The 24,799-nt window shown below is 45.5% G+C and overlaps 1 protein-coding gene across 1 annotated transcript in view; it reads left to right on the top strand.

The window, feature by feature from the left end:
- The window catches only part of LOC139266790 (kelch-like protein 29), a 494,463-nt gene that overhangs the window by 352,490 nt on the left and 117,174 nt on the right, over positions 1-24,799 (top strand). Inside the window, exons 7-8 of the mRNA XM_070884383.1 lie at positions 8,713-8,972; positions 20,513-20,711. Coding sequence (XP_070740484.1) covers positions 8,713-8,972; positions 20,513-20,711 — 459 coding nt within the window. The remainder of the gene's footprint in view (positions 1-8,712; positions 8,973-20,512; positions 20,712-24,799) is intronic.

The following is a 24,799-nucleotide window of genomic DNA, read 5'->3' as shown; positions in this document are numbered from 1 at the left end:
AAGATAGCTGCCACTGAACGAATGCCAAACGGACACCTCTTGTAGACAAATAATCCCTTGTGCATCGTGATGGTGGTCAGAAGCTTGGATTCTTCAGCCAGTTCCTGAGTCATGTAGGCCGAAGTGAGGTCCAGCTTCATGAACAGCTTGTCACCTGCCAGCGTGGCAAAAAGGTCCTCCGCTCTCAGGAGCGGGTATTGGTCTTGCAGCGACACTCGGTTGATGGTGGCTTTGTAGTTGCCACAAATCCTGACCGAGCCATCTGCTTTAAGGACAGGAACGATGGGACTTGCCCAGTCGCTGAATTCAATGGCCTAAATTATGCCCTCTCTGAGCAGTCTGTCCAATTCACTTTCAATTTTCTCACGCATCACATATGGCACCGCTCTGGCTTTGTGGTGCACTGGTCTGGCGTCTGGAGTGATGTGTATCACTACTTTAGTGCACTTGAACGTTCCGACACCGGGTTAAAACAGTGACCCGAATTTTTGTAGGACCTGTGAGCATGAACTTCGCTCCACAGATGAAATGGCGTGCACATCCCCCCATTTCCAATTTATCTCGGCTAGCCAACTCCTCCCCAAGAGCGCAGGGCCATTTCCCGGGACGATCCAGAGTGGCAGCCGGTTCTGTGATCCATTATGTGTTACCACCAAGTTTGCACTGCACTGGGATGATCTCTTTGGTGTACGTCCGTAGCTGTGTGTCAATGCGTTCCAGTTTGGGCCTGCTAGCTCTGTGTGGCCATAGTCTCTCAAATTGTTGGGCGCTCATGAGTGACTGGCTAGCTCCCGTATCCAGCTCCATGTGCACCGGGATGCCATTCAATAAAACTTTCATCATCATGGGTGGTGTTTTAGTGTATGAGCTGTGGACGTCAGCCACATGAACCCGCTGAACTTCAGCATCCATGGCTTTTCCCCAGGCATCATCCTGCATTGCAGACCCCTCGTCTGGTTCCTCTGTCTCGCAGATTAGCCTCGCCCCAGCCTTTTTGCACATCCTGGCCAAGTGTCCACTGACGTTACAAATCCTACATGTATATTGCTGGAACCTGCAGCTTTTCGCAGTATGTCTACCCCCGCATCTCCAGCATGAGCTGAGATTGTGGTTAACAAAGGGACTGTTACTAGGCATTCCTCTCTTATTGCCCATTTGGTTGTTTCTAAGCACTCTGATGGTGGGTGTTAATGGTCCCATCGCGGGACACATTGTTCCTCGTGATGGCTTGAATTGCCGATCCCCTTTCCATTGTCCCTGTTGCGGGCCCACCCTAGAGTCTGTTGCCGCCTGGGCAGTTTCAAAATGCCCTTGCCTGCCTGCGGGGTCCCTGGCCATGTTCACAATGTTAACTCCGTGGTCCATCGCCACGTTGGGACCAGGGCTGCGCGCGTAAATTAGCTTGGTCTCCTCTTCCCCTGCCATGAAGGTCTGAGCTATCAACGCCGCCCCTTCTAAAGTCAAGTCCTTGGTCTCTATGAGCTTCCTGGAAAATCCCGGCATGATTAATGCCCTCAATGAAAAAGTCCCTTAACATCTCCCCCCGGCAGCATCTGTGAACATAGAGACTGGCCAAGTGCCTCAGGTCCGCAACGAAGTCTGAGATGTATTGTCCCTCCCGACGCCGGTGTGTGTAGAACCGGTGCTGGGCCATGTGTACGCTGCTCACCGGCTTGAGATGCTCACTGATCAGCTGGCTGAGCTCTTCAAAGGACGTGTCCGCTGGCTTTTGGGGTGTGAGCAGGTCTTTCATCAGCGCATATGTCTATGGTCCGCAGCTGGTCAGTAGATGCGCCCTCCGCTTGTCAGCCGCTGTCGCTCCCAGCCAGTCCTTCGTGTCAAAGCTCTGCTGAAGTCTTTCCACGAAGTTGTCCCAGTCCTCACCCACATAGTAACGTTCCCCTGTGCTACCGGTGGCCATCCTCGTGGTTCGGTGATTCCCGTTTCTCGTCGCCAAATGTGGTGTCCCTGCACCGTACTACAAACTCACACGAGGCATGTACTGCAGACACAGTCACTACGTGACCTTAACCTTTATTCCCAGGACCAAGGAGTGCTGACCCTGGGTGAGACTCCCCTTTTATGCCTGGAAACCCAGGTGAGGAGTGTCTCCCACAAGTTCACCCCCTGTGGTCAGGGTGTGTATTTCTAGGGTATAAATACAGTGTACAGGAGTTGCATGAAGGTTACAGTTACATGAAGATTACCGTTGCATGATGGTTACATACATGACAGCAAGGATATTAATGGTTACAGAACCAAGGTGGGTAGATACAGTTAAGATACAGATCAAGCATGATCTAACTGAATGATGGAACAGGCTCGAAGGCCGGAATGGCCTACTGCTATTCCTATGTAGTACCCCAACACAGGCAGCGGGTAATTGTTTTTAAAATTTGTTCCTGGGATATGGGCGTCGCTGGCAAGGCCAGCATTTATTGCCCATCCCTAATTGCCATTCAGAAGGTGGTGGTGAGCCACCTTCTTGAACCGCTGCAGTCCTTGTGCTAAAGAATTTTGACCCAGCGACGATGAAGATGATAGAGGTCACGAGTTTGGGAGGTGCTGCCAAAGAAGCCTTCATGAATTGTTGCAGTGCATCTTGTAGATAGTACACACTGCAGCCACGGTGCACCGGTGGTTGAGGGAGTGAATGTTTAGGGTGGTAGATGGGGTACCAATCAAGCATGCTGCTTGGTCCTGGATGGTGTCGAGCTTCTTGAGTGTTGTTGGAGCTGCACTCATCCAGGCAAGTGGAGAATATTCCATCACACTCTTAACTTGTGTCTTATTGATGGTGGAAAGGGTTTGGGGAGTCAGGAGATGAGACACTCTCAAAAGAATACCCAGCCTCTGACCTGCTTTTGTAGCAACAGTATTTATGAGGCTGGTCAATGGTGACCCCCAGGGTGTTAATGGTGGGGGTTTTGACAATGGTAATGCCATTGAATGTCAAGGGGAGGTGATTAGACTCTCTCGCTTGTTGGAGATGGTCATTTCCTGGCACTGGTGTGGTGCTAATGTTACTTGCTACTTATCAGCTCAAGCCTAGATGTTGTCCAGGTCATGCTGAATGCAGACACGGACTTCTTCATTCTCTGAGGAATTGGGAATGAAACTGAGCATTGTGCAGTCATCAGTGACCATCCTCACTTCTGACCTTATGATGGAGGGAAAGGTCAGTGATGAAGCAGCTGAAGATGGTTGGGCCTCGGACACTGCACGGAGAAACTCCTACAGCAATATCCTGGGGCTAGGATGATTGGCCTCCATCAACCACAACCATCTTCCTTTGTGCTAGGTATGACTTCAGCCAGTGGAAAGTTTTGCCCTGATTCTCATTGACTTCAATTTTACTAGGGCTCCTTGATGCCACACTCGGTCAAATGCTGCCTTGATGTCAAGGGCAATCATTCATAGGAACATAAGAAATAGGAGCAGGAGTAGGCCATTTGACCCCTCGAGCCTGCTCCACCATTCAATAAGATCATGGCTGATCTGATCATGGACTCAGTTCCACTTTCCTGCCCGCTCCCCATAACCCTTTATTCCCTTATCGCTCAAAAATCTATCCATCTCCACCTTAAATATATTCAATGACCCAGCCTCCTCAGCTCTCTGGGGCAGAGAATTCCACAGATTTACAACCCTCAGAGAAGAAATTCCTCTTCAACTCAGTTTTAAATGGGCAACCCATTATTTTGAGACTTTACCCCTAGTTTTACTTTCCCCTATGAGTGGAAATATCCTCTCTGCATCCAACTTGTTGAGCCCTCTCATTATCTTATATGTTTCAATAAGATCACCTCTCATTCTTCTGAACTCCAATGAGTATAGTCCCAACCTATCTTCATCTCCGGAATCAACTGAGTGAATCTTCTCTGAACAGCCTCCAATACAAGTATATCCTTCCTTAAATACGGAGTCCAAAACTGCCGCAGTACTCCAGGTGTGACCTCACCAATACCCTGTACAGTTATAGCAGGACTTCTCTGCTTTTATACTCTATCCCCCTTGCAATAAAGGCCAACATTCCATTTGCCTTCCTGATTACTTGCTGTACCTGTATACAAACTTTTTGTGTTTAATGCACAAGGACCCCCAGGACCCTCTGTACTGCAGCACTTAGCAATTTTTCTCCATTTCAGTTATAATTTGCATTTTTATTTTTGCTGCCAAAGTGAATAACCTCACATTTTCCTACATTATACTCCATCTACCAAATTTTTGTCCACTCACTTAGCCTGTCTGTATCCCTTTGCAGATTTTTTGTATCCTCCTCACAATTTGCTTTCCCACCCATCTTTGTATCATCAGCAAACTTGGTTACATTACAGTCAGTCCCTTCATCCAACTCATTAATATAGATTGTAAATAGTTGAGGCCCCAGCACCGATCCCTGCGACACCCAACTCGTTACTGTTTGCCAACCGGAAAATGACCCGTTTATCCCAACTCTCTTTTCTGTTAGTTAGCCAATCCTTTATCCATGCTAATATATTATTACCCCAACCTCCTGAACTTTTATCTTGTGCAGTAACCTTTTATGTGGCACCTTATCGAATGCCTTCTGGAAATCCAAATACACCACATCCACTGGTTCCCCTTATCCACCCTGCCCATTACCTCCTCAAAGAACTCCAGCAAATTTCTCAAACATGATTTCCCTTTCATAAAACCATGCTGACCCTGCTTGGAATTCAGCTCTTTGGCCCATATTTGGACAAAGGCTGTAATGAGTGGTCCTGGTGGAACCCAAGCTGAGCATTACTGAGCATATTATTGGTGATCAAGTGACACTTGATAGCACTGTCGATGACACCTTCCATCACTTTGCTGATGATTGAGAATAGGCTGATGGGGCGTAATTGACTGGATTGGATTTGTCCTGCTTTTTGTGCACAAGACATACCTGGCATTTTCCTTTATTATTGGATAGAAGCCAGTGTTATAGCTGTACTGGAACAGCTTTGCTGGAGGCACAGCTATTTCTGGAGCACAAGTCTTCAGCACGACAGTTGAGATGTTGTCATGGCCCATAGCCTTTGCTTTATCCAGTGTGCTCAGCTGTTTCTTGATATCACGTGGAGTGAATTGAATTGGCTAAAGTTTGATATCTGTGATAGTGGGGGCCTCAGGAGGAGGCCGAAATTGGTCATCCAAGTGGCCAATGGGCTAATAAGAGTGAGCAATAGTAATTAATTTCAGCAGAGAAAAAGTACTTGAGAAACTAATGGGACTAAAAGCCGACAAATCCCCTGGACCTGTTGGCCTACATCCAAGGGTTCTAAAAGAGGTGGCTGCAGAGATAGCGGATTCATAGGTTGTGATCGTCCAAAACTCCCTAGATTTTAGAGCAGTTCCAGAGGATTGGACGCTAACAAATGTAACCCTGCTATTCAAGAATGGAGGGAGAGAGAAAACAGGGAACTACAGGCCACCTAGCCTGACATCCGTCATTGGGAAAATGCTGGAATCCATTATTAATTAAATGCTAACAGGGCACTTAGAAAATCATAATATGACTAGCTAGAATCAACATGGTTTTATGAAAGGGAAATTGTGTAAAAAAAAAAATTAGAGTTCATTGAGGATGGAACTAGCAAGGTCAATAAAGGGGAACCCGTTGATTTAGTATATTTGGATTTCTTACTACAATTGTACAGGGATTTGGTGAGACTATATCTGGAGTACTTGTACAGTTTTGGTCTCTTTATCTGAGGAAGGACATACTTGCCTTAGAGGCGGCACAGGAATGTTCGCTAGATTGATCCCTGGGATGAGAGGGTTGTCCAATGAGGAGAAATTAAGTAAATTGGGTCTGTACTCGGTGGAATGTAGAAGAATGAGAGGCGATCTCATTGAAACATATAAGACTCTGAGGGGTTTGACAGGATAAATGCTGAGAGGTTGTTTCCTTTGGCTGGGGAGTCTAGAACTCGAGTGCATAGTCTCAGGATAAGCGCTTGGCCATTTAAGGTTGAGATGAAGAGGAATTTCTTCAATCAAAGTGCTTGTTAATCTTTGTAATTCTCTACCCTAAAGGCTGTGGATGCAGAGTCGTTGAGCCTATTCAAGACTGAGATAGAATATTTTTGGCTCCAGGGGAATCAAGGAATATGGTGATCGGGCAGGAAAGTGGATTTGAGGTCAAAGATCAGCCATGATCATATTGAATGGCGGAGTAGGCTTGAAGCGTCGTATGGCCTACTCCTAATTCTTATGCTCATATGTTCTCATCTACTCGACACTTCTGGCTGAAGATGGTTGTGAATGGTTCAACCTTGTTTTGTGCACTCACATGCTGGACTCTGCCATCGTTGGGGATGTTCTCCTCCCATTAGTTGTTTAATTGTCCACCACCATTTACGACTGGATGTGGCAGGACAGCAGAGCTTTAATCTGATCCGTTGGTTGTGGGATTGTTTGGCTCTGTCTGTAGCATGCTGCTTCCGCTGTCCAGCATACATGTAGTCCTGTGCTGTAGCTTCACCAGGTTGGTACCTCATTTTCAGACACACCTAGTGCTGCTTGTCGCATGAGATCTTTGGTTTGTGGGCTATTAGCTGCCTGCTTTTGTGTATATTGATCATTTCAATGATCAGCTCCAGTTACTTCTCAAGTTGAATTATAATTCTTCCAAAGTGCAGTTCAGTTTTCAGAAAGCTAAGAACACAGCAAATCTGTCTAACAGTAAGCCTAAACAAGACTGATCAATTATTATTCTTTCCTAAACACAATGTAAAGCATTCCCACTTGATAATAGTAATGATACCTTCTTTAATGTGAAACAATGAGCAAGACATGGGCTACCTTAGCTGACTCCAACCAACAAAAGTTCATGTTCTGGCAAGCGTAGCTGACATAATACACTTTTCGAAACAGCCGAGCTGATACTAATCTTGTCCATGTCAGCTGCAGACATATTCTAATAACCTGTCTTTAGCTGACAGTTACTTTCTCTACAAAGCCATTGTATTGTACACAGTACAGTGGCTGGTGCCATGATGTTTCCATGTGTAGTGTTATTGCATCTTGAGCTGCATTGCTGTCATTTTTTTGTTGGAAAACATCTCTTACCCTTCGTCACTATCCAATGCCTGTTCAGTAATGGTGAGGAGTAGTCAGCAAAGTGCATTATATTTTTTAAGACTGAAGTCACTTTTAGTAACAACTTGATGGAGTTATTACATAGATTGCAACTTGCTTCTATTTGAAACAAATTGAACTAATACCTAAAAATATTTAATAAATTATATGTTGTTGCTACTAAATTATAAATAGTGTTCCTAAAATTCTATGCGGGACCCCAGTCTCCTGCCACAGCTGGTAGGAGACTGCAGAATTTAAGGGCCAATTTAAGAGTATCTTGATGGTCCTCATTAAAGTTTCATGAAGCGCCACAATCCCACACAGTGTGCCTTTCAAGGATGTTTTTGAGACTACTACGAAATACTGCACAAATGAAGTAATTATGTTACCCATGAGATAGCCTCTTGATTTCAAGCATGTCACGCTGGATAGTTTCTGAGTGAAAGCCTGCATTTCCCACAGGAAGAGAAACAACAAACTCACTACAGAATGAAAAAGTCTATTGTAGCTATTGGTCACAAGTTTTAATAGAGCTCTTTCACTTGATCTGTATCTGCTCAGATAGCCGTGCTTCGTAATAATATTCCCTTGCTCTTGTTCAGAAAGGGGTGGAACAGTGATGAAACCTATTTTTAGCAATATTTGAGCAGGCCATAAAAGAAGGACCAGTGATACTTAAAGCAGCAGATCTACCAAGGGCCACGGGTAAAGATGATGCATGCTATAAGTAGTTCCAAGGCCATAAAATGAGTGCCACGGGTGCAAGCAAAAACAAGTTTTCTTATCTTCCATTGGAAATGACACTGCTGCATATGTAATTTTACAGTTGAGACCATACTCGCCAAAATAATCCCAATCACATACAAAACAGTAATTCAGATTTGAGAGTGAGTTCATAGTTTAGTCATATGAGCTAAAATTGGTAAAATTATTGTCAATAATGAGTCACAATAAAATTCAAGAATGAGGATATGTAATGGTTATACTAACAATATTGAAACACTTCCACATGGTTTGGAACCATAGTGAACACACTGATAGCAAAGTCCTAAAGGAGCCTCATGGTTGATGTCACCAAAGTGCATATTTCTTCACTCTGTTCCCCAGAGAATAGCTCATCATCAATCTTCAAAGGAAAGTCCCTTATATTTTTTTTTATATAATGCACTTTTGAAACAAATGGAATAGATCTTTGAATATGTGTTTAAAATTCAAGGTATTTGGTCTTGAAGTTTATTGCTCCATTAAGAGTAAATTAATTCATATTTTGTCATTTTGAAGTTTTAGTGCTGTGCTGAATAATCATTTTCTTCGGCAAGTATTCCTCGTTAGCAAAACAAAGCAGCATATCAAAATAAGTAGTATACTCTACCCTCATTGGCAGGAGCTGAATACAAGAGTACAATGCTGAGTGTGTGTGTGTGTGTTATAGGAAGTTCCTTTTTGCTACATGAAATATATCTGGAACGCTACTATGCCAAGGTCCAGAAGCCTTGGAACTGAGAACTTTATAATGAGTATGAGGTATATGTTCAATGATGTGAATTGCACAACTGGTGAAAAATTCTTTAGGTTAACAGCTGGTTCTAACACCTTATGTGTGTTTTGTTCTTCTTTCAGAGAAGCAGCTAACAGCTACTAACTGCTTAGGAATCCTAGCTATGGCAGAAGCTATGCAGTGTAATGAACTACACAACATGGCAAAAGCCTATGCGCTGCAAAACTTTCCAGAGGTAACAACCCAAGATGAGGTTCTGAACGTCTCAAAGGATGATCTTATTGCCTTTCTCTCCAATGACAGCCTGAACACAAAGGCTGAAGAACTGGTGTATGAGGCTGTAATTAAATGGATTAAGAAGGATCCAACAAACCGAACGCAGGTATATCTCTTGTATTAGAACAACTGAACATTTCTCCATCCTAAAGTATCATTTCTTTACAAAGCCTAGAAATCTTAACTGGACATTTCTCCTTGGTTGCAGCCACTGTAAACTGGCTCTCCAACATCATAGAATAGAATCATAGAATGGTTACAGCATGGAAGGAGGCCATTTGGCCCATTGAGTCCATGCCGGCTCTCTGCAAGAACACTTCAGCTAGTCCCACTCCCCCCGCCCTTTCCCCACAGCCCTGCATATTATTTTCTTTCAGATACTTATCCAACTCCCTTTTGAAAGCAGTGATTGAGTTTGCCTCCACCACTCTTTCAGGCAGTGCATTCCAGATCCTAACCACTCACTATGTAAAAAAGTTTTTTTACTTTAAAGATTTTCCCCCTAAATGTCTCCCCATCCTTCCTAAAAGGTACTGGGGCCAAAATTCAACTCCCAAAAAGGCCTCTTACCACCAGAAAGCGGCGGCTGTCGACTTCAGGTCCAATGCCACCGCCAGCGAAATTTAGCTCCAGGATTTTTCTGGCGGTCCCCACTTCCGCCCCGCTGCTGCCGACCGGTCCTAAGGGCATCAGCAAAGGGCGCACCTCCGATCTCTCACACCTCCATCGCACCTCCAGCTAAATTCACCTGCAAAAATCCATGATCCACCGAGCGATACGGACACAGTGGGCCAAATGAAATGCTGTGCTGTAAATTTCTAGATTCTATGAAAACCATGTTGATGCCACCTAATCATATTATGATTTTGTAAGTGCCCTGTTACCACTTCCTTAATAATGGATTCCAGCATTTTCCTGACGACTGATGTCAGGCTAACTGGCCTGTAGTTTCCTGTTTTCCCCCTCCCTCCTTTCTTGAATTATGGGGTTACGTTTGCTACCTTACAATCCGCTGGGACCGTTCTGGAATATGAACAATATAAATACAAGTTGTTGATGATGTTGAATTCTCTACCCAGAGGGCTGTGGATGCTGAGTCGTTGAGCATATTCAAGGCTGAGATCGATAGATTTTTGGACTCTAGGGGAATCAAGGGATATAGGGATCGGGCGGGAAAGTGGATTTCAGGATGAAGATCAGCCACGATCTTATTGAATGGCGGAGCAGGCTTGACTGGCCGTATGGCCTGCTCCTGCTCTATTTCTTATGTTCTTGTATGAACTAAGATAGTGTTTGGAGGCTATTTGACCAAGGAACACATACCAGCTACAACCAATCCTGCCCTCACAAACGTGCACACCTGTTTCCGTTTTAGTAAGTGTCACTGGATAGCAGCCAGGAGCAGCATCTGGGTGGTTGTAGCATCCCAAATGTTGTCTCTGATAAAATCAGCTAACCTAGCACAAGTCACTGATTGCAGTATAATATTTGTAAGCCTAGCAATTCCTTGAGATAATGATGACCCATATTTAGTGTAAGAAAATTCTGTCATTAAATTGTTCAGAATAGTAACCATATTCTTCGATGAAAATTTGATAAAACTTCAATAAAAACAATTTTACTTTATAGGGTAAATCTTTTGTATGGTATTGTATCAAATGTTTTTTCCATATAGAACACAACCATTGCATTCTCTTTATCTAGGCTCACTGTTGTCTCTTCCCTGTGTTATTTCTGCAAAGAATCTATAAATACAATCTGTGCTGACTATCCCCAATTAATTCATGGTTCTCCAACGACTTAGCAATTTTGTCCTCTTTTATAGACACTAGTTCTTAGACAACTTAGTCTCACTTGTTGATAATCAGTTCTATTTGCTTATCCCTGTCTTTTTTCCCCAAATTGAGGGGCCTATTCAAAATTTTGAAAAATTATGGTCAGAGTCTTACCTTTGTAAACTTTCAGATCCTGGAGATTCGTCTACCATCAGATCCTGGAGATTTGTCTACTTTAAGTTCGAAAGCCATTTGCCTGAATGTTGTACTAAATTGTCTTAGCAACTGCGCATAGATACAAGGCACCAAACCATAGAAAATATGGTTGTGTTACATGCCAATATCCATAGTTAACATGGGGGACGAAGAAACTCTGTGCCAGCCGCTTCTGTCCCGGGCTGAAGCAACCCCGTGCCGGCCGCTTCTGTCCCGGGCCAAAGGGATCCCGTGCCGATCCGCTTCTATCCCGGGCCAAAAGGACTCCACACCGGTCCTGGGCTATCCCGGGCCGAAAGGACTCTGCACCAGCCCCGGGCCGAAAGGACTCTGCACCAGCCCCGGGCCGAAAGGACTCTGCACTGGCCTACACCCATCCCGGGCCGAAAGGACTCCACACCTGCCCATGCCTGTCCCTGTGGTCACACACCAGCTGTTCATTGTGCTGACAGATTCAGGGGGACGTCGAATTGGCCGAAGGGACTCCGAGGCCGGCATTCAACCGGCCGAAGGGACTCCGAGCCAGTGCTGAACCGGCCGAAGGGACTCCGAGCCAGTGCTGAACCGGCCGAAGGGACTCCGAGCCAGTGCTGAACCGGCCGAAGGGACTCCGAGCCAGTGCTGAACCGGCCGAAGGGACTCCGAGCCAGTGCTGAACCGGCCGAAGGGACTCCGAGCCAGTGCTGAACCGGCCGAAGGGACTCCGAGCCAGTGCTGAACCGGCCGAAGGGACTCCGAGCCAGTGCTGAACCGGCCGAAGGGACTCCGAGCCAGTGCTGAACCGGCCGAAGGGACTCCGAGCCAGTGCTGAACCGGCCGAAGGGACTCCGAGCCAGTGCTGAACCGGCCGAAGGGACCGAGGCGGCGGCATTCAACCCAACATCTTAAACTCCCAACCAACTTTTAATTAGTTTTTAAACTTTTCATCAACTTTTAAACTTTTTAAACAATTTGGGAGAACTTTTAAAACTTACATTTTAGACTCTTAATCAAAATACTTTTAAACATCTATTATTAATCTATATCTTTGACTTTTTAACAACCTTTAGAAACTTTTTAAATTGGAGAAACTTTTATAACCTATTATTGATTTACATCTCAGACTTTTTAACAACTCTTAAAAACTTTTCAAATAAATTTGGAATCTTTATCAACTTTTAACTTTTAAAATAACTTTGGAAGTCACCTTTCTAATGCCTGCCCCTCAACCAAGCCTCGGGCCATCTATCATCAATGGCGCTACTCGGCGCCGAGCTTGTGGCCAACACTTCGCCGTAGGCAATTAGGCTTATTGAGCTGTGCCTGGTCTCCAGTTGTCTTGGACCCCCTTGCCACTGGACCAAGACCTTGCTCAGCTAAGCCCGTGTGGTTGCCGGTGTGCAGCGGCCACCCCATGTTAAAAGAACTCATGCACAGGCATCTTCCACTTCGTCAGTATGAAGTTCGGGACCTGGAACGTCAGGACCCCCATGGACAATCCCAACAGCAACAGGCCGGAACGCCACACCGCCATAATTGCCCGGGAACTCAGACGTTTTGACATTGACATCGCCGCCCTAAGCGAGACCCGGCGGGCAGGGGAAGGCCAGTTGAAGGAACATGGTGAAGATTACACCTTCTTCTGGAAAGGGAAACCAGAGGTAGAACTTGGCCTTCATGGAGTCGGCTTTGCCGTCAAGAATGAGCCGGTCGACCGCCTCAAAGACTCCTCCTGTGGGGTTAACGAACGCCTCATGACTCTTCATATTACCCTATCCCGAAACCACAGTCATCAGTGCGTACGCCCCTACACTCAATGCAATGGATGAGGCTAAAGAGGGTTTTTATTCCAACTTCGAGACATCCTTGTCCCGCGTCCCCACGGGTGACAGATTGATCCTCCTGTGTGATTTTAATGCCAGGGTCGGCAAAGACACAGGCCTCTGGGGAGGCGTGATTGGCAGAGAGTGGGTAGGGAAAGCCAACTCCAGTGGTACCCTACTCCTGACAAAATGTCTAGAATGTGAACTCCTTATCACCAACACCCTGTTCCGCCAGAGGGACAAATACAAGGCATCGTGGCAACAGCCTCGCTCCAAACACTGGCACCTGATTGACTATGTCATCGTCCGAGCCAGGGATCCCAAGGATGTGCGCATTACCCGCGCCATGACAGGAGCTGATGACTGCTGGACGGACCACCGCCTAATCCGATCCATCATCAACATTAACACTGCCCCAAAGCAGAGGGGACAACAGAAGCAGTTCCACAAAAAAGTTAATGCCGGGGCACTTAGAGACCCAGCTAAGAGAGGCCTATACAGCCAGTACCTCACAGCCAATCTGGTGTGCCTTGATGACCCTGAGATGCTGAATGCCCACAGCACTTGGTCTTCCCTCCAGGCCTCTATAACCAGTGCCTGTGAAGAGACACTTGGTCGCTCAACCAGAAAACATCAGGACTGGTTTGATGAAAATGATCAGGAGATCAAAGAACTTATAGATCGCAAGCACAAGCATTTCTGAGCCTCAAGCAACAACCCAACTCGGGAGCTGCAAAACAACATTACAGACGGCTCAAGGCTCAGATCCAACAAAAATAACTGGGACCTAAAGAACAGGTGGTGGATGGAGAAAGCACAGGAGATACAACAACTGGCCGACAGCCACGATATGCGAGGATTCTTCACTGCAGTCAAAGCCACCTACGGTCCAAACTCCCAAGGCCCCACCCCACTCCTGGCCAAGACCGGGTAAACACTCATCAAGGACACAGAGGCTGTCAGGGCCCGATGAAAGGAGCACTTTGAAGATCTCCTCAATCGAGACTCTGTCTTTGACTCAAATGTTCTTGACTGCATCCTGCAACATGCGACCCACCACCACCTCAGTGAAACTCCAACGTTGCACAAGGTAGGCAAAGCCATAAAACAGCTGAAGAATAACAAGGCTACGAGTGCGGATGGAATCTCTGCTGAGTCGCTAAAGTATGGCGGAGAGGCGCTGTTGGCGCAGATACGCGACCTCACCTCTCTCATCTGGAGGGAGGCGAGCATGCTGGGAGATCTCAGAGATGCAGTGATTGTGGCCATTTTTTAAAAAGGGGACAAGTCCGACTGCGGCAACTATAGGGGAATCTCCCTGCTATCAGCCACTGGGAAAGTTGTCGCTAGAGTCCTCCACAATCATCTTCTCCCTGTGGCCGAGAAGCTCCTCCCAGAATCATAATGCAGATTTCGTCCCCTACGGGGCACAACAGACATGATTTTTGCAGCGTGACAGTTGCAGGAAAAATGCAGGGATCAGCGCCAGCCCTTATACATGGCCTTTTTCGATCTTACAAAGGCCTTTGACACTGTCAACCATGAGGATCTATGGAGCATCCTCCTCCATTTCGGATGCCCCCAAAAGTTTGTCAACATCCTTCGACTGCTTCACGATGACATGCAGGCCGTGATCCTTACCATCGGATCCATTGCAGACCCAATCCACGTCCAGACCGGGGTCAAACAGGGCTACGTTATCACTCCTCTTCTGAATCTTCCTCGCCGCCTTGCTCCACCTCACAATCAACAAGCTCCCTGCTGGAGTGGAACTAAACTACAGAACCAGTAGGAAGCTGTTTAACCTAAGCCGCCTCCAGGCCAGGTCCAAGATCACCCCAACCTCTATCGTTCAGCTGCAGTTTGCGGACGGCGCCTCCGTCTGCGCACATTCAGAGGCTGAACTCCAGGATATAGTCAATGTATTCACTGAGGCATATAAAAGCATGGGCCTTACGCTTAACATCCGTAAGACAAAGGTCCTCCAACAGCCTGTCACCATAGTACAGCACTGCCCTCCAATCATCAAGATCCACGCGCGGCCCTCGACAACGTGGACCATTTCCCATAACTCGGGAGCCTCAAATCAACAAAGGCAGACATTGATGCGGAGATTCAACATCGCCGCCAGTGCAGCCTTCGGCTGTCTGAGGAAAAGAGTGTTTGAAGACCAGGCCCTCAAATCTACCACCAAACTCATGGTCTACAGGGCTGTCCTCCTGTATGGATCTGAGGCATGGATGATGTGTAGAAGGCACCTCAAGTCGCAGGAGATATATCACCAACGATGTCTCCGCAAGATCCTGCAAATCCCCTGGGAGGACAGGCGCACCAACATCAGTGTCCTCGACCAGGCTAACATCCCCAATATTGATGCACTGACCACACTCGATCAGCTTCACTGGGCAGACCACAAAGTTCGCATGCCAGATACAAGACTCCCTAAGCAAATGCTTTATGTGGAGCTCCTTCTTGGTAAATGAGCCAAAGGAGGACAGCGGAAATGTTATAAGAACACCCTCAAAGCCTCCCTGGTAAAGTGCGACATCACCACTGATACCTGGGAGACCCTGGCCGAAGACTGCCCAAGGTGGAGAAAGTGCATCCCGGAGGGCGCTGAGCTCTTCGAGTCTCAACGCAAAGCGCGTGAAGAGGTCAGGCGCAGACAGCGGAAGGAGTGCGCGGCAAACCAGCCCCATCGACCCCTTCCCTCGATGAATGTCTGTCCCACCTGTAACAGGGTCTGTGGCTCTCGTATCGGACTGTTCAGCCATCAAAGAACTCACTTTGGGAGTGGAAGCAAATCTTCCTCGATTCTGCGGGACTGCCTATGATGTCTATGATTAACATAAATCCTCTAGCATAACAGGTACAACTCTGGGAATCTTTCTATTGATGTGCAATTTGTCAATTTACAATACTATTTTAATATCAATTAACAGTAATGTCTTGAGAAATAGCTAATTGAACTGAAAACTCTTATGGACAGTTTTTCATTCATTTTTATTGAAGATAGCAAGTTTGTAAAATACTAATTTCAGTAAATTAGCAGGTTTTCTTGTTTGAGTATTAATTGCCATTTTATTGATCCAAGTATGAAGTAAAGACAAACGTAGGTCCCATGCAGTCGGATTCGGGTGAATTTATAATGGGGAACAAAGAAATGGCAGACCAATTGAACAAGTACTTCGGTTCTGTCTTCACAAAGGAAGACACAAATGACCTTCCGGATGTACTAGGGGACCGAGGGTCTAGTGAGAAGGAGGAACTGAAGGATATCCTTATTAGGTGGGAAATTGTGTTAGGGAAATTGACGGGATTGAAGGCCGAAAAATCCCAAGGGCCTGATAGTCTACATCCCAGAGTACTTAAGGAAGTGGCCCTAGAAATAGTGGATGCATTGGTGATCATTTTCCAACAGTCTATCGACTCTGGATCAGTTCCTATAGACTGGAGGATTGCTAATGTAACACCACTTTTTTAAAAAGCAGGGAGAGAGAAAACGGGTAATTAGCCTGACATCAGTAGTGGGGAAAATGTTGGAATCAATCATTAAGGATGAAATATCAGTGCATTTGGAAAACAGTGATAGGATTGGTCCAAGTCAGCATGGGTTTATGAAAGGGAAATAATGCTTGACAAATCTTCTGGAATTTTTTGAGGATGTAACTCGTAGAGTGGACAAGGGAGAACCAGTGGATGTGGTGTATTTGAACTTTCAAAAGTCTTTTGACAAGGTCCTACACAAGAGATTGGTGTGCAAAATCAAAGCACATGGTATTGGGGGTAATGTACTGACGTGGATAGAGAACTGGTTGGCAGACAGGAAGCAGAGAGTCAGGATCAATGGGTCCTTTTCAGAATGGCAGGCAGTGACTAGTGGAGTGCCGCAGGGCTCAGTGCCGGGAGGCCAGCTCTTTACAATCTATATTAATGATTTAGATGATGGAATTGAGTGTAATATCTCCAAGTTTGCAGATGACACTAAACTGGGTGGCGGTGTGAGCTGTGAGGAGGACACTAAGAGGTTGTAGGGTGACTTGGACAGGTTAGGTGAGTGGGCAAATACATGGCAGATGCAGCATAATGTGGATAAATGTGAGGTTATCCACTTTGGGGGCAAAAACATGAAGGCAGAATATTATCTGAACGGCGGCAGATTAGGAAAAGGGGAGGTGCAGCGAGACCTGGCTGTCATGGTACATCTGTCATTGAAAGTTGGCATGCAGGTACAGCAGGCGGTGAAGAAGGCAAATGGTATGTTGGCCTTCATAGCAAGGGGTTTTGAGTATAGGAGCAGGGAAGTCTTACTGCAGTTGTACAGGGCCTTGGTGAGGCTCCACCTGGAATATTGTGTTCAGTTTTGGTCTCCTAATCTGAGGAAGAACGTTCTTGCTATTGAGGGAGTGCAGCAAAGGTTCACCAGACTGATTCCCGGGATGGCTGGACTGACATATGAGGAGAGACTGGATCAACTGGGCCTTTATACTCTGGAGTTCAGAAGGATGAGGGGTGATCTTATAGAAACATTTAATATCATGAAAGGGATAGACAAGATAGAGGCAGAGAGGTTGTTTCCACTGGTCAAGGAGACTAGAACTAGGGGGCACAGCCTCAAAATACGGGGGAGCCAATTTAAAACCAAGTTGAGAAGGAATTTCTTCTCCCAGAGGGTTGTGAATCTGTGGAATTCTCTGCCCAAGGAAGCAGTTGAGGCTAGCTCATTGAATGTATTCAAATCACAGATAGATAGATTTTTAACCAATAAGGGAATTAAGGGTTACGGGGAGCGGGCGGGGAAATGGAGCTGAGTCCACGGCCAGATCAGCCATGATCTTGTTGAATGGCGGAGCAGGCTCGAGGGGCTAGATGGCCTACTCCTGTTCCTAATTCTTTTGTTCTTATGTTCTTATATACATATATAATTAAAACTGGTATGTCCTCTTAACTGGAGATGTTCATGTTAATTTTGTCCATCCCTGTTGTATTTGTAATAGGTTGTGATCCCTGCAGGTCACAGTCAAAAAGGGTTTTCCACATTTAGAGCATTCAGCCCTTTGTCACACTTTTCAGTCACAGAAGCCTGTAACTTGCCTTTTGAACACATGGATGAATTTCCATACACTGGCCACTGGGTGACTCTGCACCAATTTTGTTCTGAGTAGCAAAGGTGAATAACAGGTGCATTTTAGCCTTTCCACAAAATTGACAATTTCAAAGTGCCATACTATTATTAATGTAATTTAATTTACCCACAACATACGCTCTCCCTACCAGAAATAATCCACTCAGACAAGAGGTTCTGTCTGCTGAATGCGTTCTTCCCCCATTCCCTTTCACTTGCACCAAGCAAGGACGCACAGCCTTCCCCTTCCCTCCCCTTACTCCTCATTCATTTGCACTCCCCAAACATTCCTATTCCCCCATCCTCACCTCCCCTCCCCTCTCCTCCTTCTCCCCTAGCTTGCTCCTCCCCACTTCCCATCCTCTTCCCCATCCCCCTCTACGCTCCTTCCTGCATTCCCACTTTGGTCCAATTATTTTCTGCCCTCTAACGCTGTTTGACCTGAAGACTGCTTTTGTTCTTAACACCTCATGTGCAGCACCATATGAGATTGACTCATCAGAATATAATTACATGGACTTGAATTTTCTTACCACGTATTTATCAAATGTTTATTTACCAAATGTTTATTTACCATGTTATTCCTAGTGTACACAGTACACTTATAGGTGCTTTGTAGGTTAAAGCTGTAATTGAATATTCCGCTAGTTAATCGTAACAAATGCAATTTCATGCTGCTTGTCAAAATGTAATTAGTCATCCATGTACAAACATACATGATGAAATATATACACAGCTTGGTTAAAACCAAACGTCAAACAAACAGCAACGAGCAACTCAGCAATCATGACTCCATTTTATTTTCTTGTCAAATAATCAACTGTTTTGACCTGTAGTTGTGGGAGGGATATGAATACTTGACTTCATTGCAGTGATGCATTTGGTAGATTCTTAACATTACTACTGAATGGAATTCTACCCTTTCCATCTTATATGAACTCCAATCAATTTTTGTTTCCAATTAATATTCAAGTACAGGCACAGATACCCTTTCACACATTACTAAAACTATAATGCCCTCAGATGCAGAACCTTTTATATCTAAGTATTCCAGATTCAAGTCAACAGCTAACCACCATTAATGTGTAATACAGAGGAATTTAAAAATAAGCACAGTGAAGCAATGAAGTATTGTGGCTTAATTTGTTTTCAAAGTAGGAATAAAGCTAGATAGAATTACTCTTTCCAGATAGAGTTGCTTATTGGGTTATAGAACCATAGATGTTTTCAGCACAGCCATGATCTTATTGAATGGTGGAGCAAGCTGGAGGGACCAAATGCCCTACTCCTGTTCCTATTTCTTATGTAAGCAGGAGGCCATTCAGCCCATCATGGCTCTTTGATAGAGGAAACCAAAACTAATCCCATTGTCCCACTCTCGCTTCATAACCTTCAATCTTTCTCTGCTTTAAATATTTATCCAATTTTCCCATAAAAGATATAATGACCTCTGCCTCAATCGCCCCCTGTGGCAAAATGTTCCATACTCCAACAACCGTCTGATTAAACTAATTTCATCTAACTTCTCTCCTCTCCTAAATTGACCACTCCTTGTTAGTGATTCTTTAACCAGAAAAAATAATTTCTCCCTATTCACTCCATCAGAACCTTTCATAATTTTTAAATGTCTGTTAAACCTTCTCTGTTGCAATGGGAATACTCCTGGTATCTCGAGTCTCTCTTTTTAAAATGTGTTCTTTTTGTGTGAGTGACGTGAAAAAGGCTGCATTTATTGCACATCCCTAGTTGCCCTTGTGGTGAGCCTTCTCGTGAACCGCTGCAGGCTTTGTGGTAATGGTGCTCCCACAATGGTGTTAGGTAAGGAATCAGCAACATAGGAACAGGTGTAAGCCATTCAGGCCCTCAAGCCTGTTCCACCAATTAGATTACGGCTGATCTGTATCTTAACTCCATCTACCCGCCTTGGTTGCATAAACCTTAATACCATTGCCTAAAAAAACTCTCCCAACCTCAGTTTTGAAATTATCAATTGAACTTGCCTCAACAGCCTTTTCAGGGAAAGAGTTCCAAATTTACACTACCCTTTGTGTGCAGAAGTGCTTCCTAGCATCGCCCTTGAACGCCTAGCTCTAATTTTAAAGTTATGCCCCCCTTGTTCTGGATTCCCCCACCAGAGGTAATAGTTTCTCTTTATCTACCCTATCAAATCTGTAATACGCAAGGGAATACAAGCCTAGACTATGCAATCTTTCCTCCAAATGTAACCCTTTTAGCCCCAGTATCCGACTGGGTCAATGAGAAATCTTCAAAAGTGTTGAGTAGATGCAAATATAATAGCTGTACTGGAGCAGTCTGGCTTGGGGAGTGGTTAGCTCTGGTGCACAGGTGTTGATATTCTTCTTTTAACTGCGGTTTTCCAACCTTGGGATTGTCTTGGAAAATCAATGCTTTAAGCTCTCTGCAGATTTAATGTCCTTTCTATAATGGGTCAGTCATTTAATGTGGTGAGGGGCACAAATCCATTGAACATGGACTTCATCATTTGTCTGAGCCATTGTATTTGCATATATCGGAGTATAACATATTGCTGCCACACAATAATATAATTGAAGTAGACTGGTATTTTGAATCAAAACATCCACACAATTGATCTGCTTCCCTTGTGTTTAATTTCTCTATAATGTCAGACTTGAGGTTGCATACACATTTTGGTTTTTATTTCTTTCAATGATTTCTGCCTTGACAATAGGAAGTGTTTTCTTTTCAGCATGTGTCAGAGCTTCTGGCCGTGGTCCGCTTGCCCTTTATTCATCCAAGCTATCTGTTAAATGTCGTTGACAATGAGGAATTGATAAAGTCTTCAGAAGCTTGCCGAGACCTGGTAAATGAAGCAAAACGCTATCACATGTTGCCACATGCTCGACAGGAAATGCAGACACCTCGAACACGGCCAAGGCTATCTGCAGGTAGGACTTTATCTATGAGGATTTCTGCTTAGTGCTGCACATGTCATGCAGAGGTGTTTTAATGTGGGCCAAGAATTATACATGGCACAGAGGATAATTTTTAGAATAATAAATACTTGGTTAAACTATTTAAATTGCTCATAACAATTATTTGTAGACAGAAATATTTATGTTTCCAGTCTGACCCAGTTCTCAGTGTAATACTGATTGGTGTTTACAGAGGTTATTACTGCACATTGACAAGCAAGTAGATGGCAGGGAATTTTCAACCACTGAATATGTCCTATGCAGATTAATGCGAATGAATTACAGGCATGTGACCAACATTCCCACTAAGCTAAGCGGCCGTGTGGCGCACAGCGATCTGGAGGTCCTGCACAGGCCGCTCCCTGGCTTTTCAATGGGAGAAATCGCGCATGCACAACATTTTGAAAGGGCCACGCAGCCAGTTAAAGGGACCATGCGTCAAAAAAGAAAAATTAGGGGGCACATAGCATGTGACCCTGAGTTACTTTTAAGCCTGTATCACTCCTGCAGATACAAAACTTAAACCAACAAGCAACTCTAACTAAATATCATTTGGTATGTGAGATGTACTTTTGTATTTGTATAAATCAGGCATTTTGCATCAGGTTGAGTGTAATACACAGATGAGATGAGTAACATTAGAGGCTGAACTACAATGGGCATCTGATGTTGGAAATACTTTTTTTTAAAGTCAGGACATTCTGACATGGAAATGAGAACTATGCAGGATTAGGAGGAAATTTGGTTCAAACTGCCTGCTTAAGAATTATGTTACAACATAAGATACATTAGTTGAAATGGATAGTTCTGTTCAAAATTCCTTACGCAAAGTTGCCGGAATGTAGCGGTCGATTTTAACCCGATCCTCCCAGCAGAAACCAAATGAGTAGATAACATATCATTTTTAAGTGCCCACCCACCAGCAGAAACTGGACAGGTGAGCAGTTAAAAATGAGCAGGTTGCTTACCCGCTCTAAACCTGACCCTTTCACAGCTTCTCCCATAGGCGGATGAGGCATCCGCCTAAAGTAGTCGTGAGCCGAAAGAATGTATGCAAATCAAGATCCTTTTACGTCAATAGGACCCCGATGACATTTTAACCAGGCTGAAGCAACAAAGCTTCCACAGCTCCTATGGCTGAGATGATTGACTTCCAGCAACCACAACCATCTTCCTTTGTGCTAGGTATGACTCAAGCCAGTGGAGAGTTTCCCCCCTGCTTCCCATTGACTTCAATTTTACTAGAGATCCTTGATGCCTCACTCGATCATTTGCTGCCTTAATATCAAGGGCAGTCACTCTCACCTCACTTCTGGAATTCAGCTATTTTGTCCACGTTTGGACCAAGGCTGTAATGAGATCTGGAGCTGAGTGGTCCTGATGGAACCCAAACTGAGCATCGGTGAGCAGGCTATCGGTGTGTAAATGCCGCTTGATAGCACTGTCAATGACACTTTCCATTACCTTGCTAATGATGGAGAGTAGACTGGTGGGGCAGTAATTGGCCGGATTGGATTTAAGAACATAAGAACATAAGAATTAGGAACAGGAGTAGGCCATCTAGCCCCTCGAGCCTGCTCCGCCATTCAACAAGATCATAGCTAAACTGGCCGTGGACTCAGCTCCACTTACCCACCCGCTCCCCGTAACCCTTAATTCCCTTATTGGTTAAAAATCTATCTATCTGTGATTTGAATACATTCAATGAGCTAGCCTCAACTGCTTCCTTGGGCAGAGAATTCCACAGATTCACAACCCTCTGGGAGAAGAAATTCCTTCTCAACTTGGTTTTAAATTGGCTCCCCCGTATTTTGAGGCTGTGCCCCCTAGTTCTAGTCTCCTCGACCAGTAGAAACAACCTCTCTGCCTCTATCTTGTCTATCCCTTTCATGATATTAAATGTTTCCATAAGATCACCCCTCATCCTTCTGAACTCCAACAAGTAAAGACCCAGTCTACTCAATCTATCATCATAAGGTAACCCTCTTATCTCCGGAATCAGCCGAGTGAATCGTCTCCGTACCCACTCCAAAGCTAGTATATCCTTCCTTAAGTAAGGTGACCAAAACTGCATGCAGTACTCCAGGTGCGGCCTCACCAATACCCTATACAGTTGCAGCAGGACCTCCCTGCTTTTGTACTCCATCCCTCTCGCAATGAAGGCCAACATTCCATTTGCCTTCCTGATTACCTGCTGCACCTGCAAACTAACTTTTTAGGATTCATGCACAAGGACCCCCAGGTCCCTCTGCACCGCAGCATGTTGTAATTTCTCCCCATTCAAATAATATTCCCTTTTACTGTTTTTTTTTCCCAAGGTGGATGACCTCACATTTTCCGACATTGTATTCCATCTGCCAAACCTTAGCCCATTCGTTTAACCTATTCTGCTTTTCCTGCTTTGTCCTGCTTTTTGTGGCCAGGACATAGCTGGGCAGTTTTCCACATTGTTGGGTAAATGCCAGTGCTGTAGCTGTACCGGAACAGCTTGGCTAGAGGCATGGCTAGATCTGAAGGACAAGTCTTTCGCAGGACAGCCAGGATGTTGTCAGAACCCATTGTCTTTGCTGTTTTCAGTGTGTTCAGCAAACGCATCAGCCTTGTCTTTTGCACTTGCATGCTGGGCTCCGCCATCATTGAGGATGGGGATATTCATGGAGCCTCCTCCTTCCATTAGTTGTTTAATTGTCCACCGCCATTCACGACTAGATGAGCCAGGATTGCAAAGCTTTAATCTGATCTGTTGATTGTGTGATCATTTAGCCTTGTCTATAGCATGCTGCTTCCACTGTTTAGCATTCATGTACTCCTGTATTGCAGCTTCCCCAGGTTGGCACCTCATTTTTAGGTATGCTTGGCGCTGCTCCTGGCATGCTCTCTACACTGCTCATTGAACCAGGTTTGGTCCCCTGGCCTGATGGTAATGGTAAAGTGAGGGATATGCCAGACCATGAGGTTACAGATTGTGGTGGAATACAATTCTACTGCTGCTGATGGCCCACAGCGCTTCACGGATGCTCAGTTTTGAGCTGCTAGATCTGTTCTGAATCTATCCTATTTAGCATGGTGGTAGTGCCACACAATACGATGGAGGGTGTCCTCAGTATGAAGAAAGGGACTTTGTCTCCTCAAGGACTGTGCAGTGGTCACTGCTACTAATACTGCCTCATGGGGGGGTCTCTGATTACAAGCACTTACCTCCTGGGTCTAGCAGTCCTCGCATTGTATTAGCTGGCAGGTTTCACGAGGCCTACAAAACCTGACTAGCTAAAGTTACATTCAAAATAGAGGTTAAAGCAGAGGCTTCCAGCCTCATTATAATAAAAAAGACAACCCGTCTCCTGGGAGCGGGTTGGTTGCCGGTGCCCCGTCTTGCCTCCGTTAAAACCGGAAGTGGGCGGTTTGGAGGCGAGTTCTGGTTGAGATTCAGATTTTTAACGATTTAACTTATCACATGACCCCAACCCACCCTTTTTTAGGTTAAAATTCCCCCCATGTATTTATTCGTGGGGGGGGTGGGTTTGCAGAAGGGGAATTGACAATTTTCTCCTCCACTCCTGAAAGCACTGTTGGCTTGCTGGTGTCAGGTTCCACAGGCTCCAGTGCCCACCTGGCACCTCAGACAAGTGCATGTGTGAACTTTCGTCGAGGAGGCTCAAGCACGTGGGGAGATCCCGTCCGAACTGACCCCCGTCCGGACGGAATTCCTCATCGGCGCCAAACCCCGGAACCTCCCTCGGGAGCCGGCGCCTCACAACCTGAGCTGCCTCGGGGAAATCCCCTCCGTGCCTTTCAGTTCCGCGCGGAGGTGTTTCCTGTACGGGCTGCTCCTGCACACTCTCAACCTTGTCATCCTCGTCTGCCGTCCGGACACGCCATGGCGTACCATCTTGCCGTCCAGAGGAGGCGGGGGTTCCCGATGGAGGGCACTCTACGCGGGAGTCCTCCCACTATTTATCGGGGACTTGGCCTGGAGGGTGGTGCACAGAGCAGTCCCGTGCAATAAATTTTTAAGTCAGTTCACGGGCTCCCAGGCCGCTTGCAATTTCTGCGGTCTGGAA

This window comes from Pristiophorus japonicus, chromosome 7, assembly GCF_044704955.1.
Source record: "Pristiophorus japonicus isolate sPriJap1 chromosome 7, sPriJap1.hap1, whole genome shotgun sequence".
Lineage (NCBI taxonomy): Eukaryota > Metazoa > Chordata > Chondrichthyes > Pristiophoridae > Pristiophorus > Pristiophorus japonicus.
Note: the sequence above shows the minus strand (reverse complement) of the source record. Positions and strands in the feature narration are given on the sequence as shown.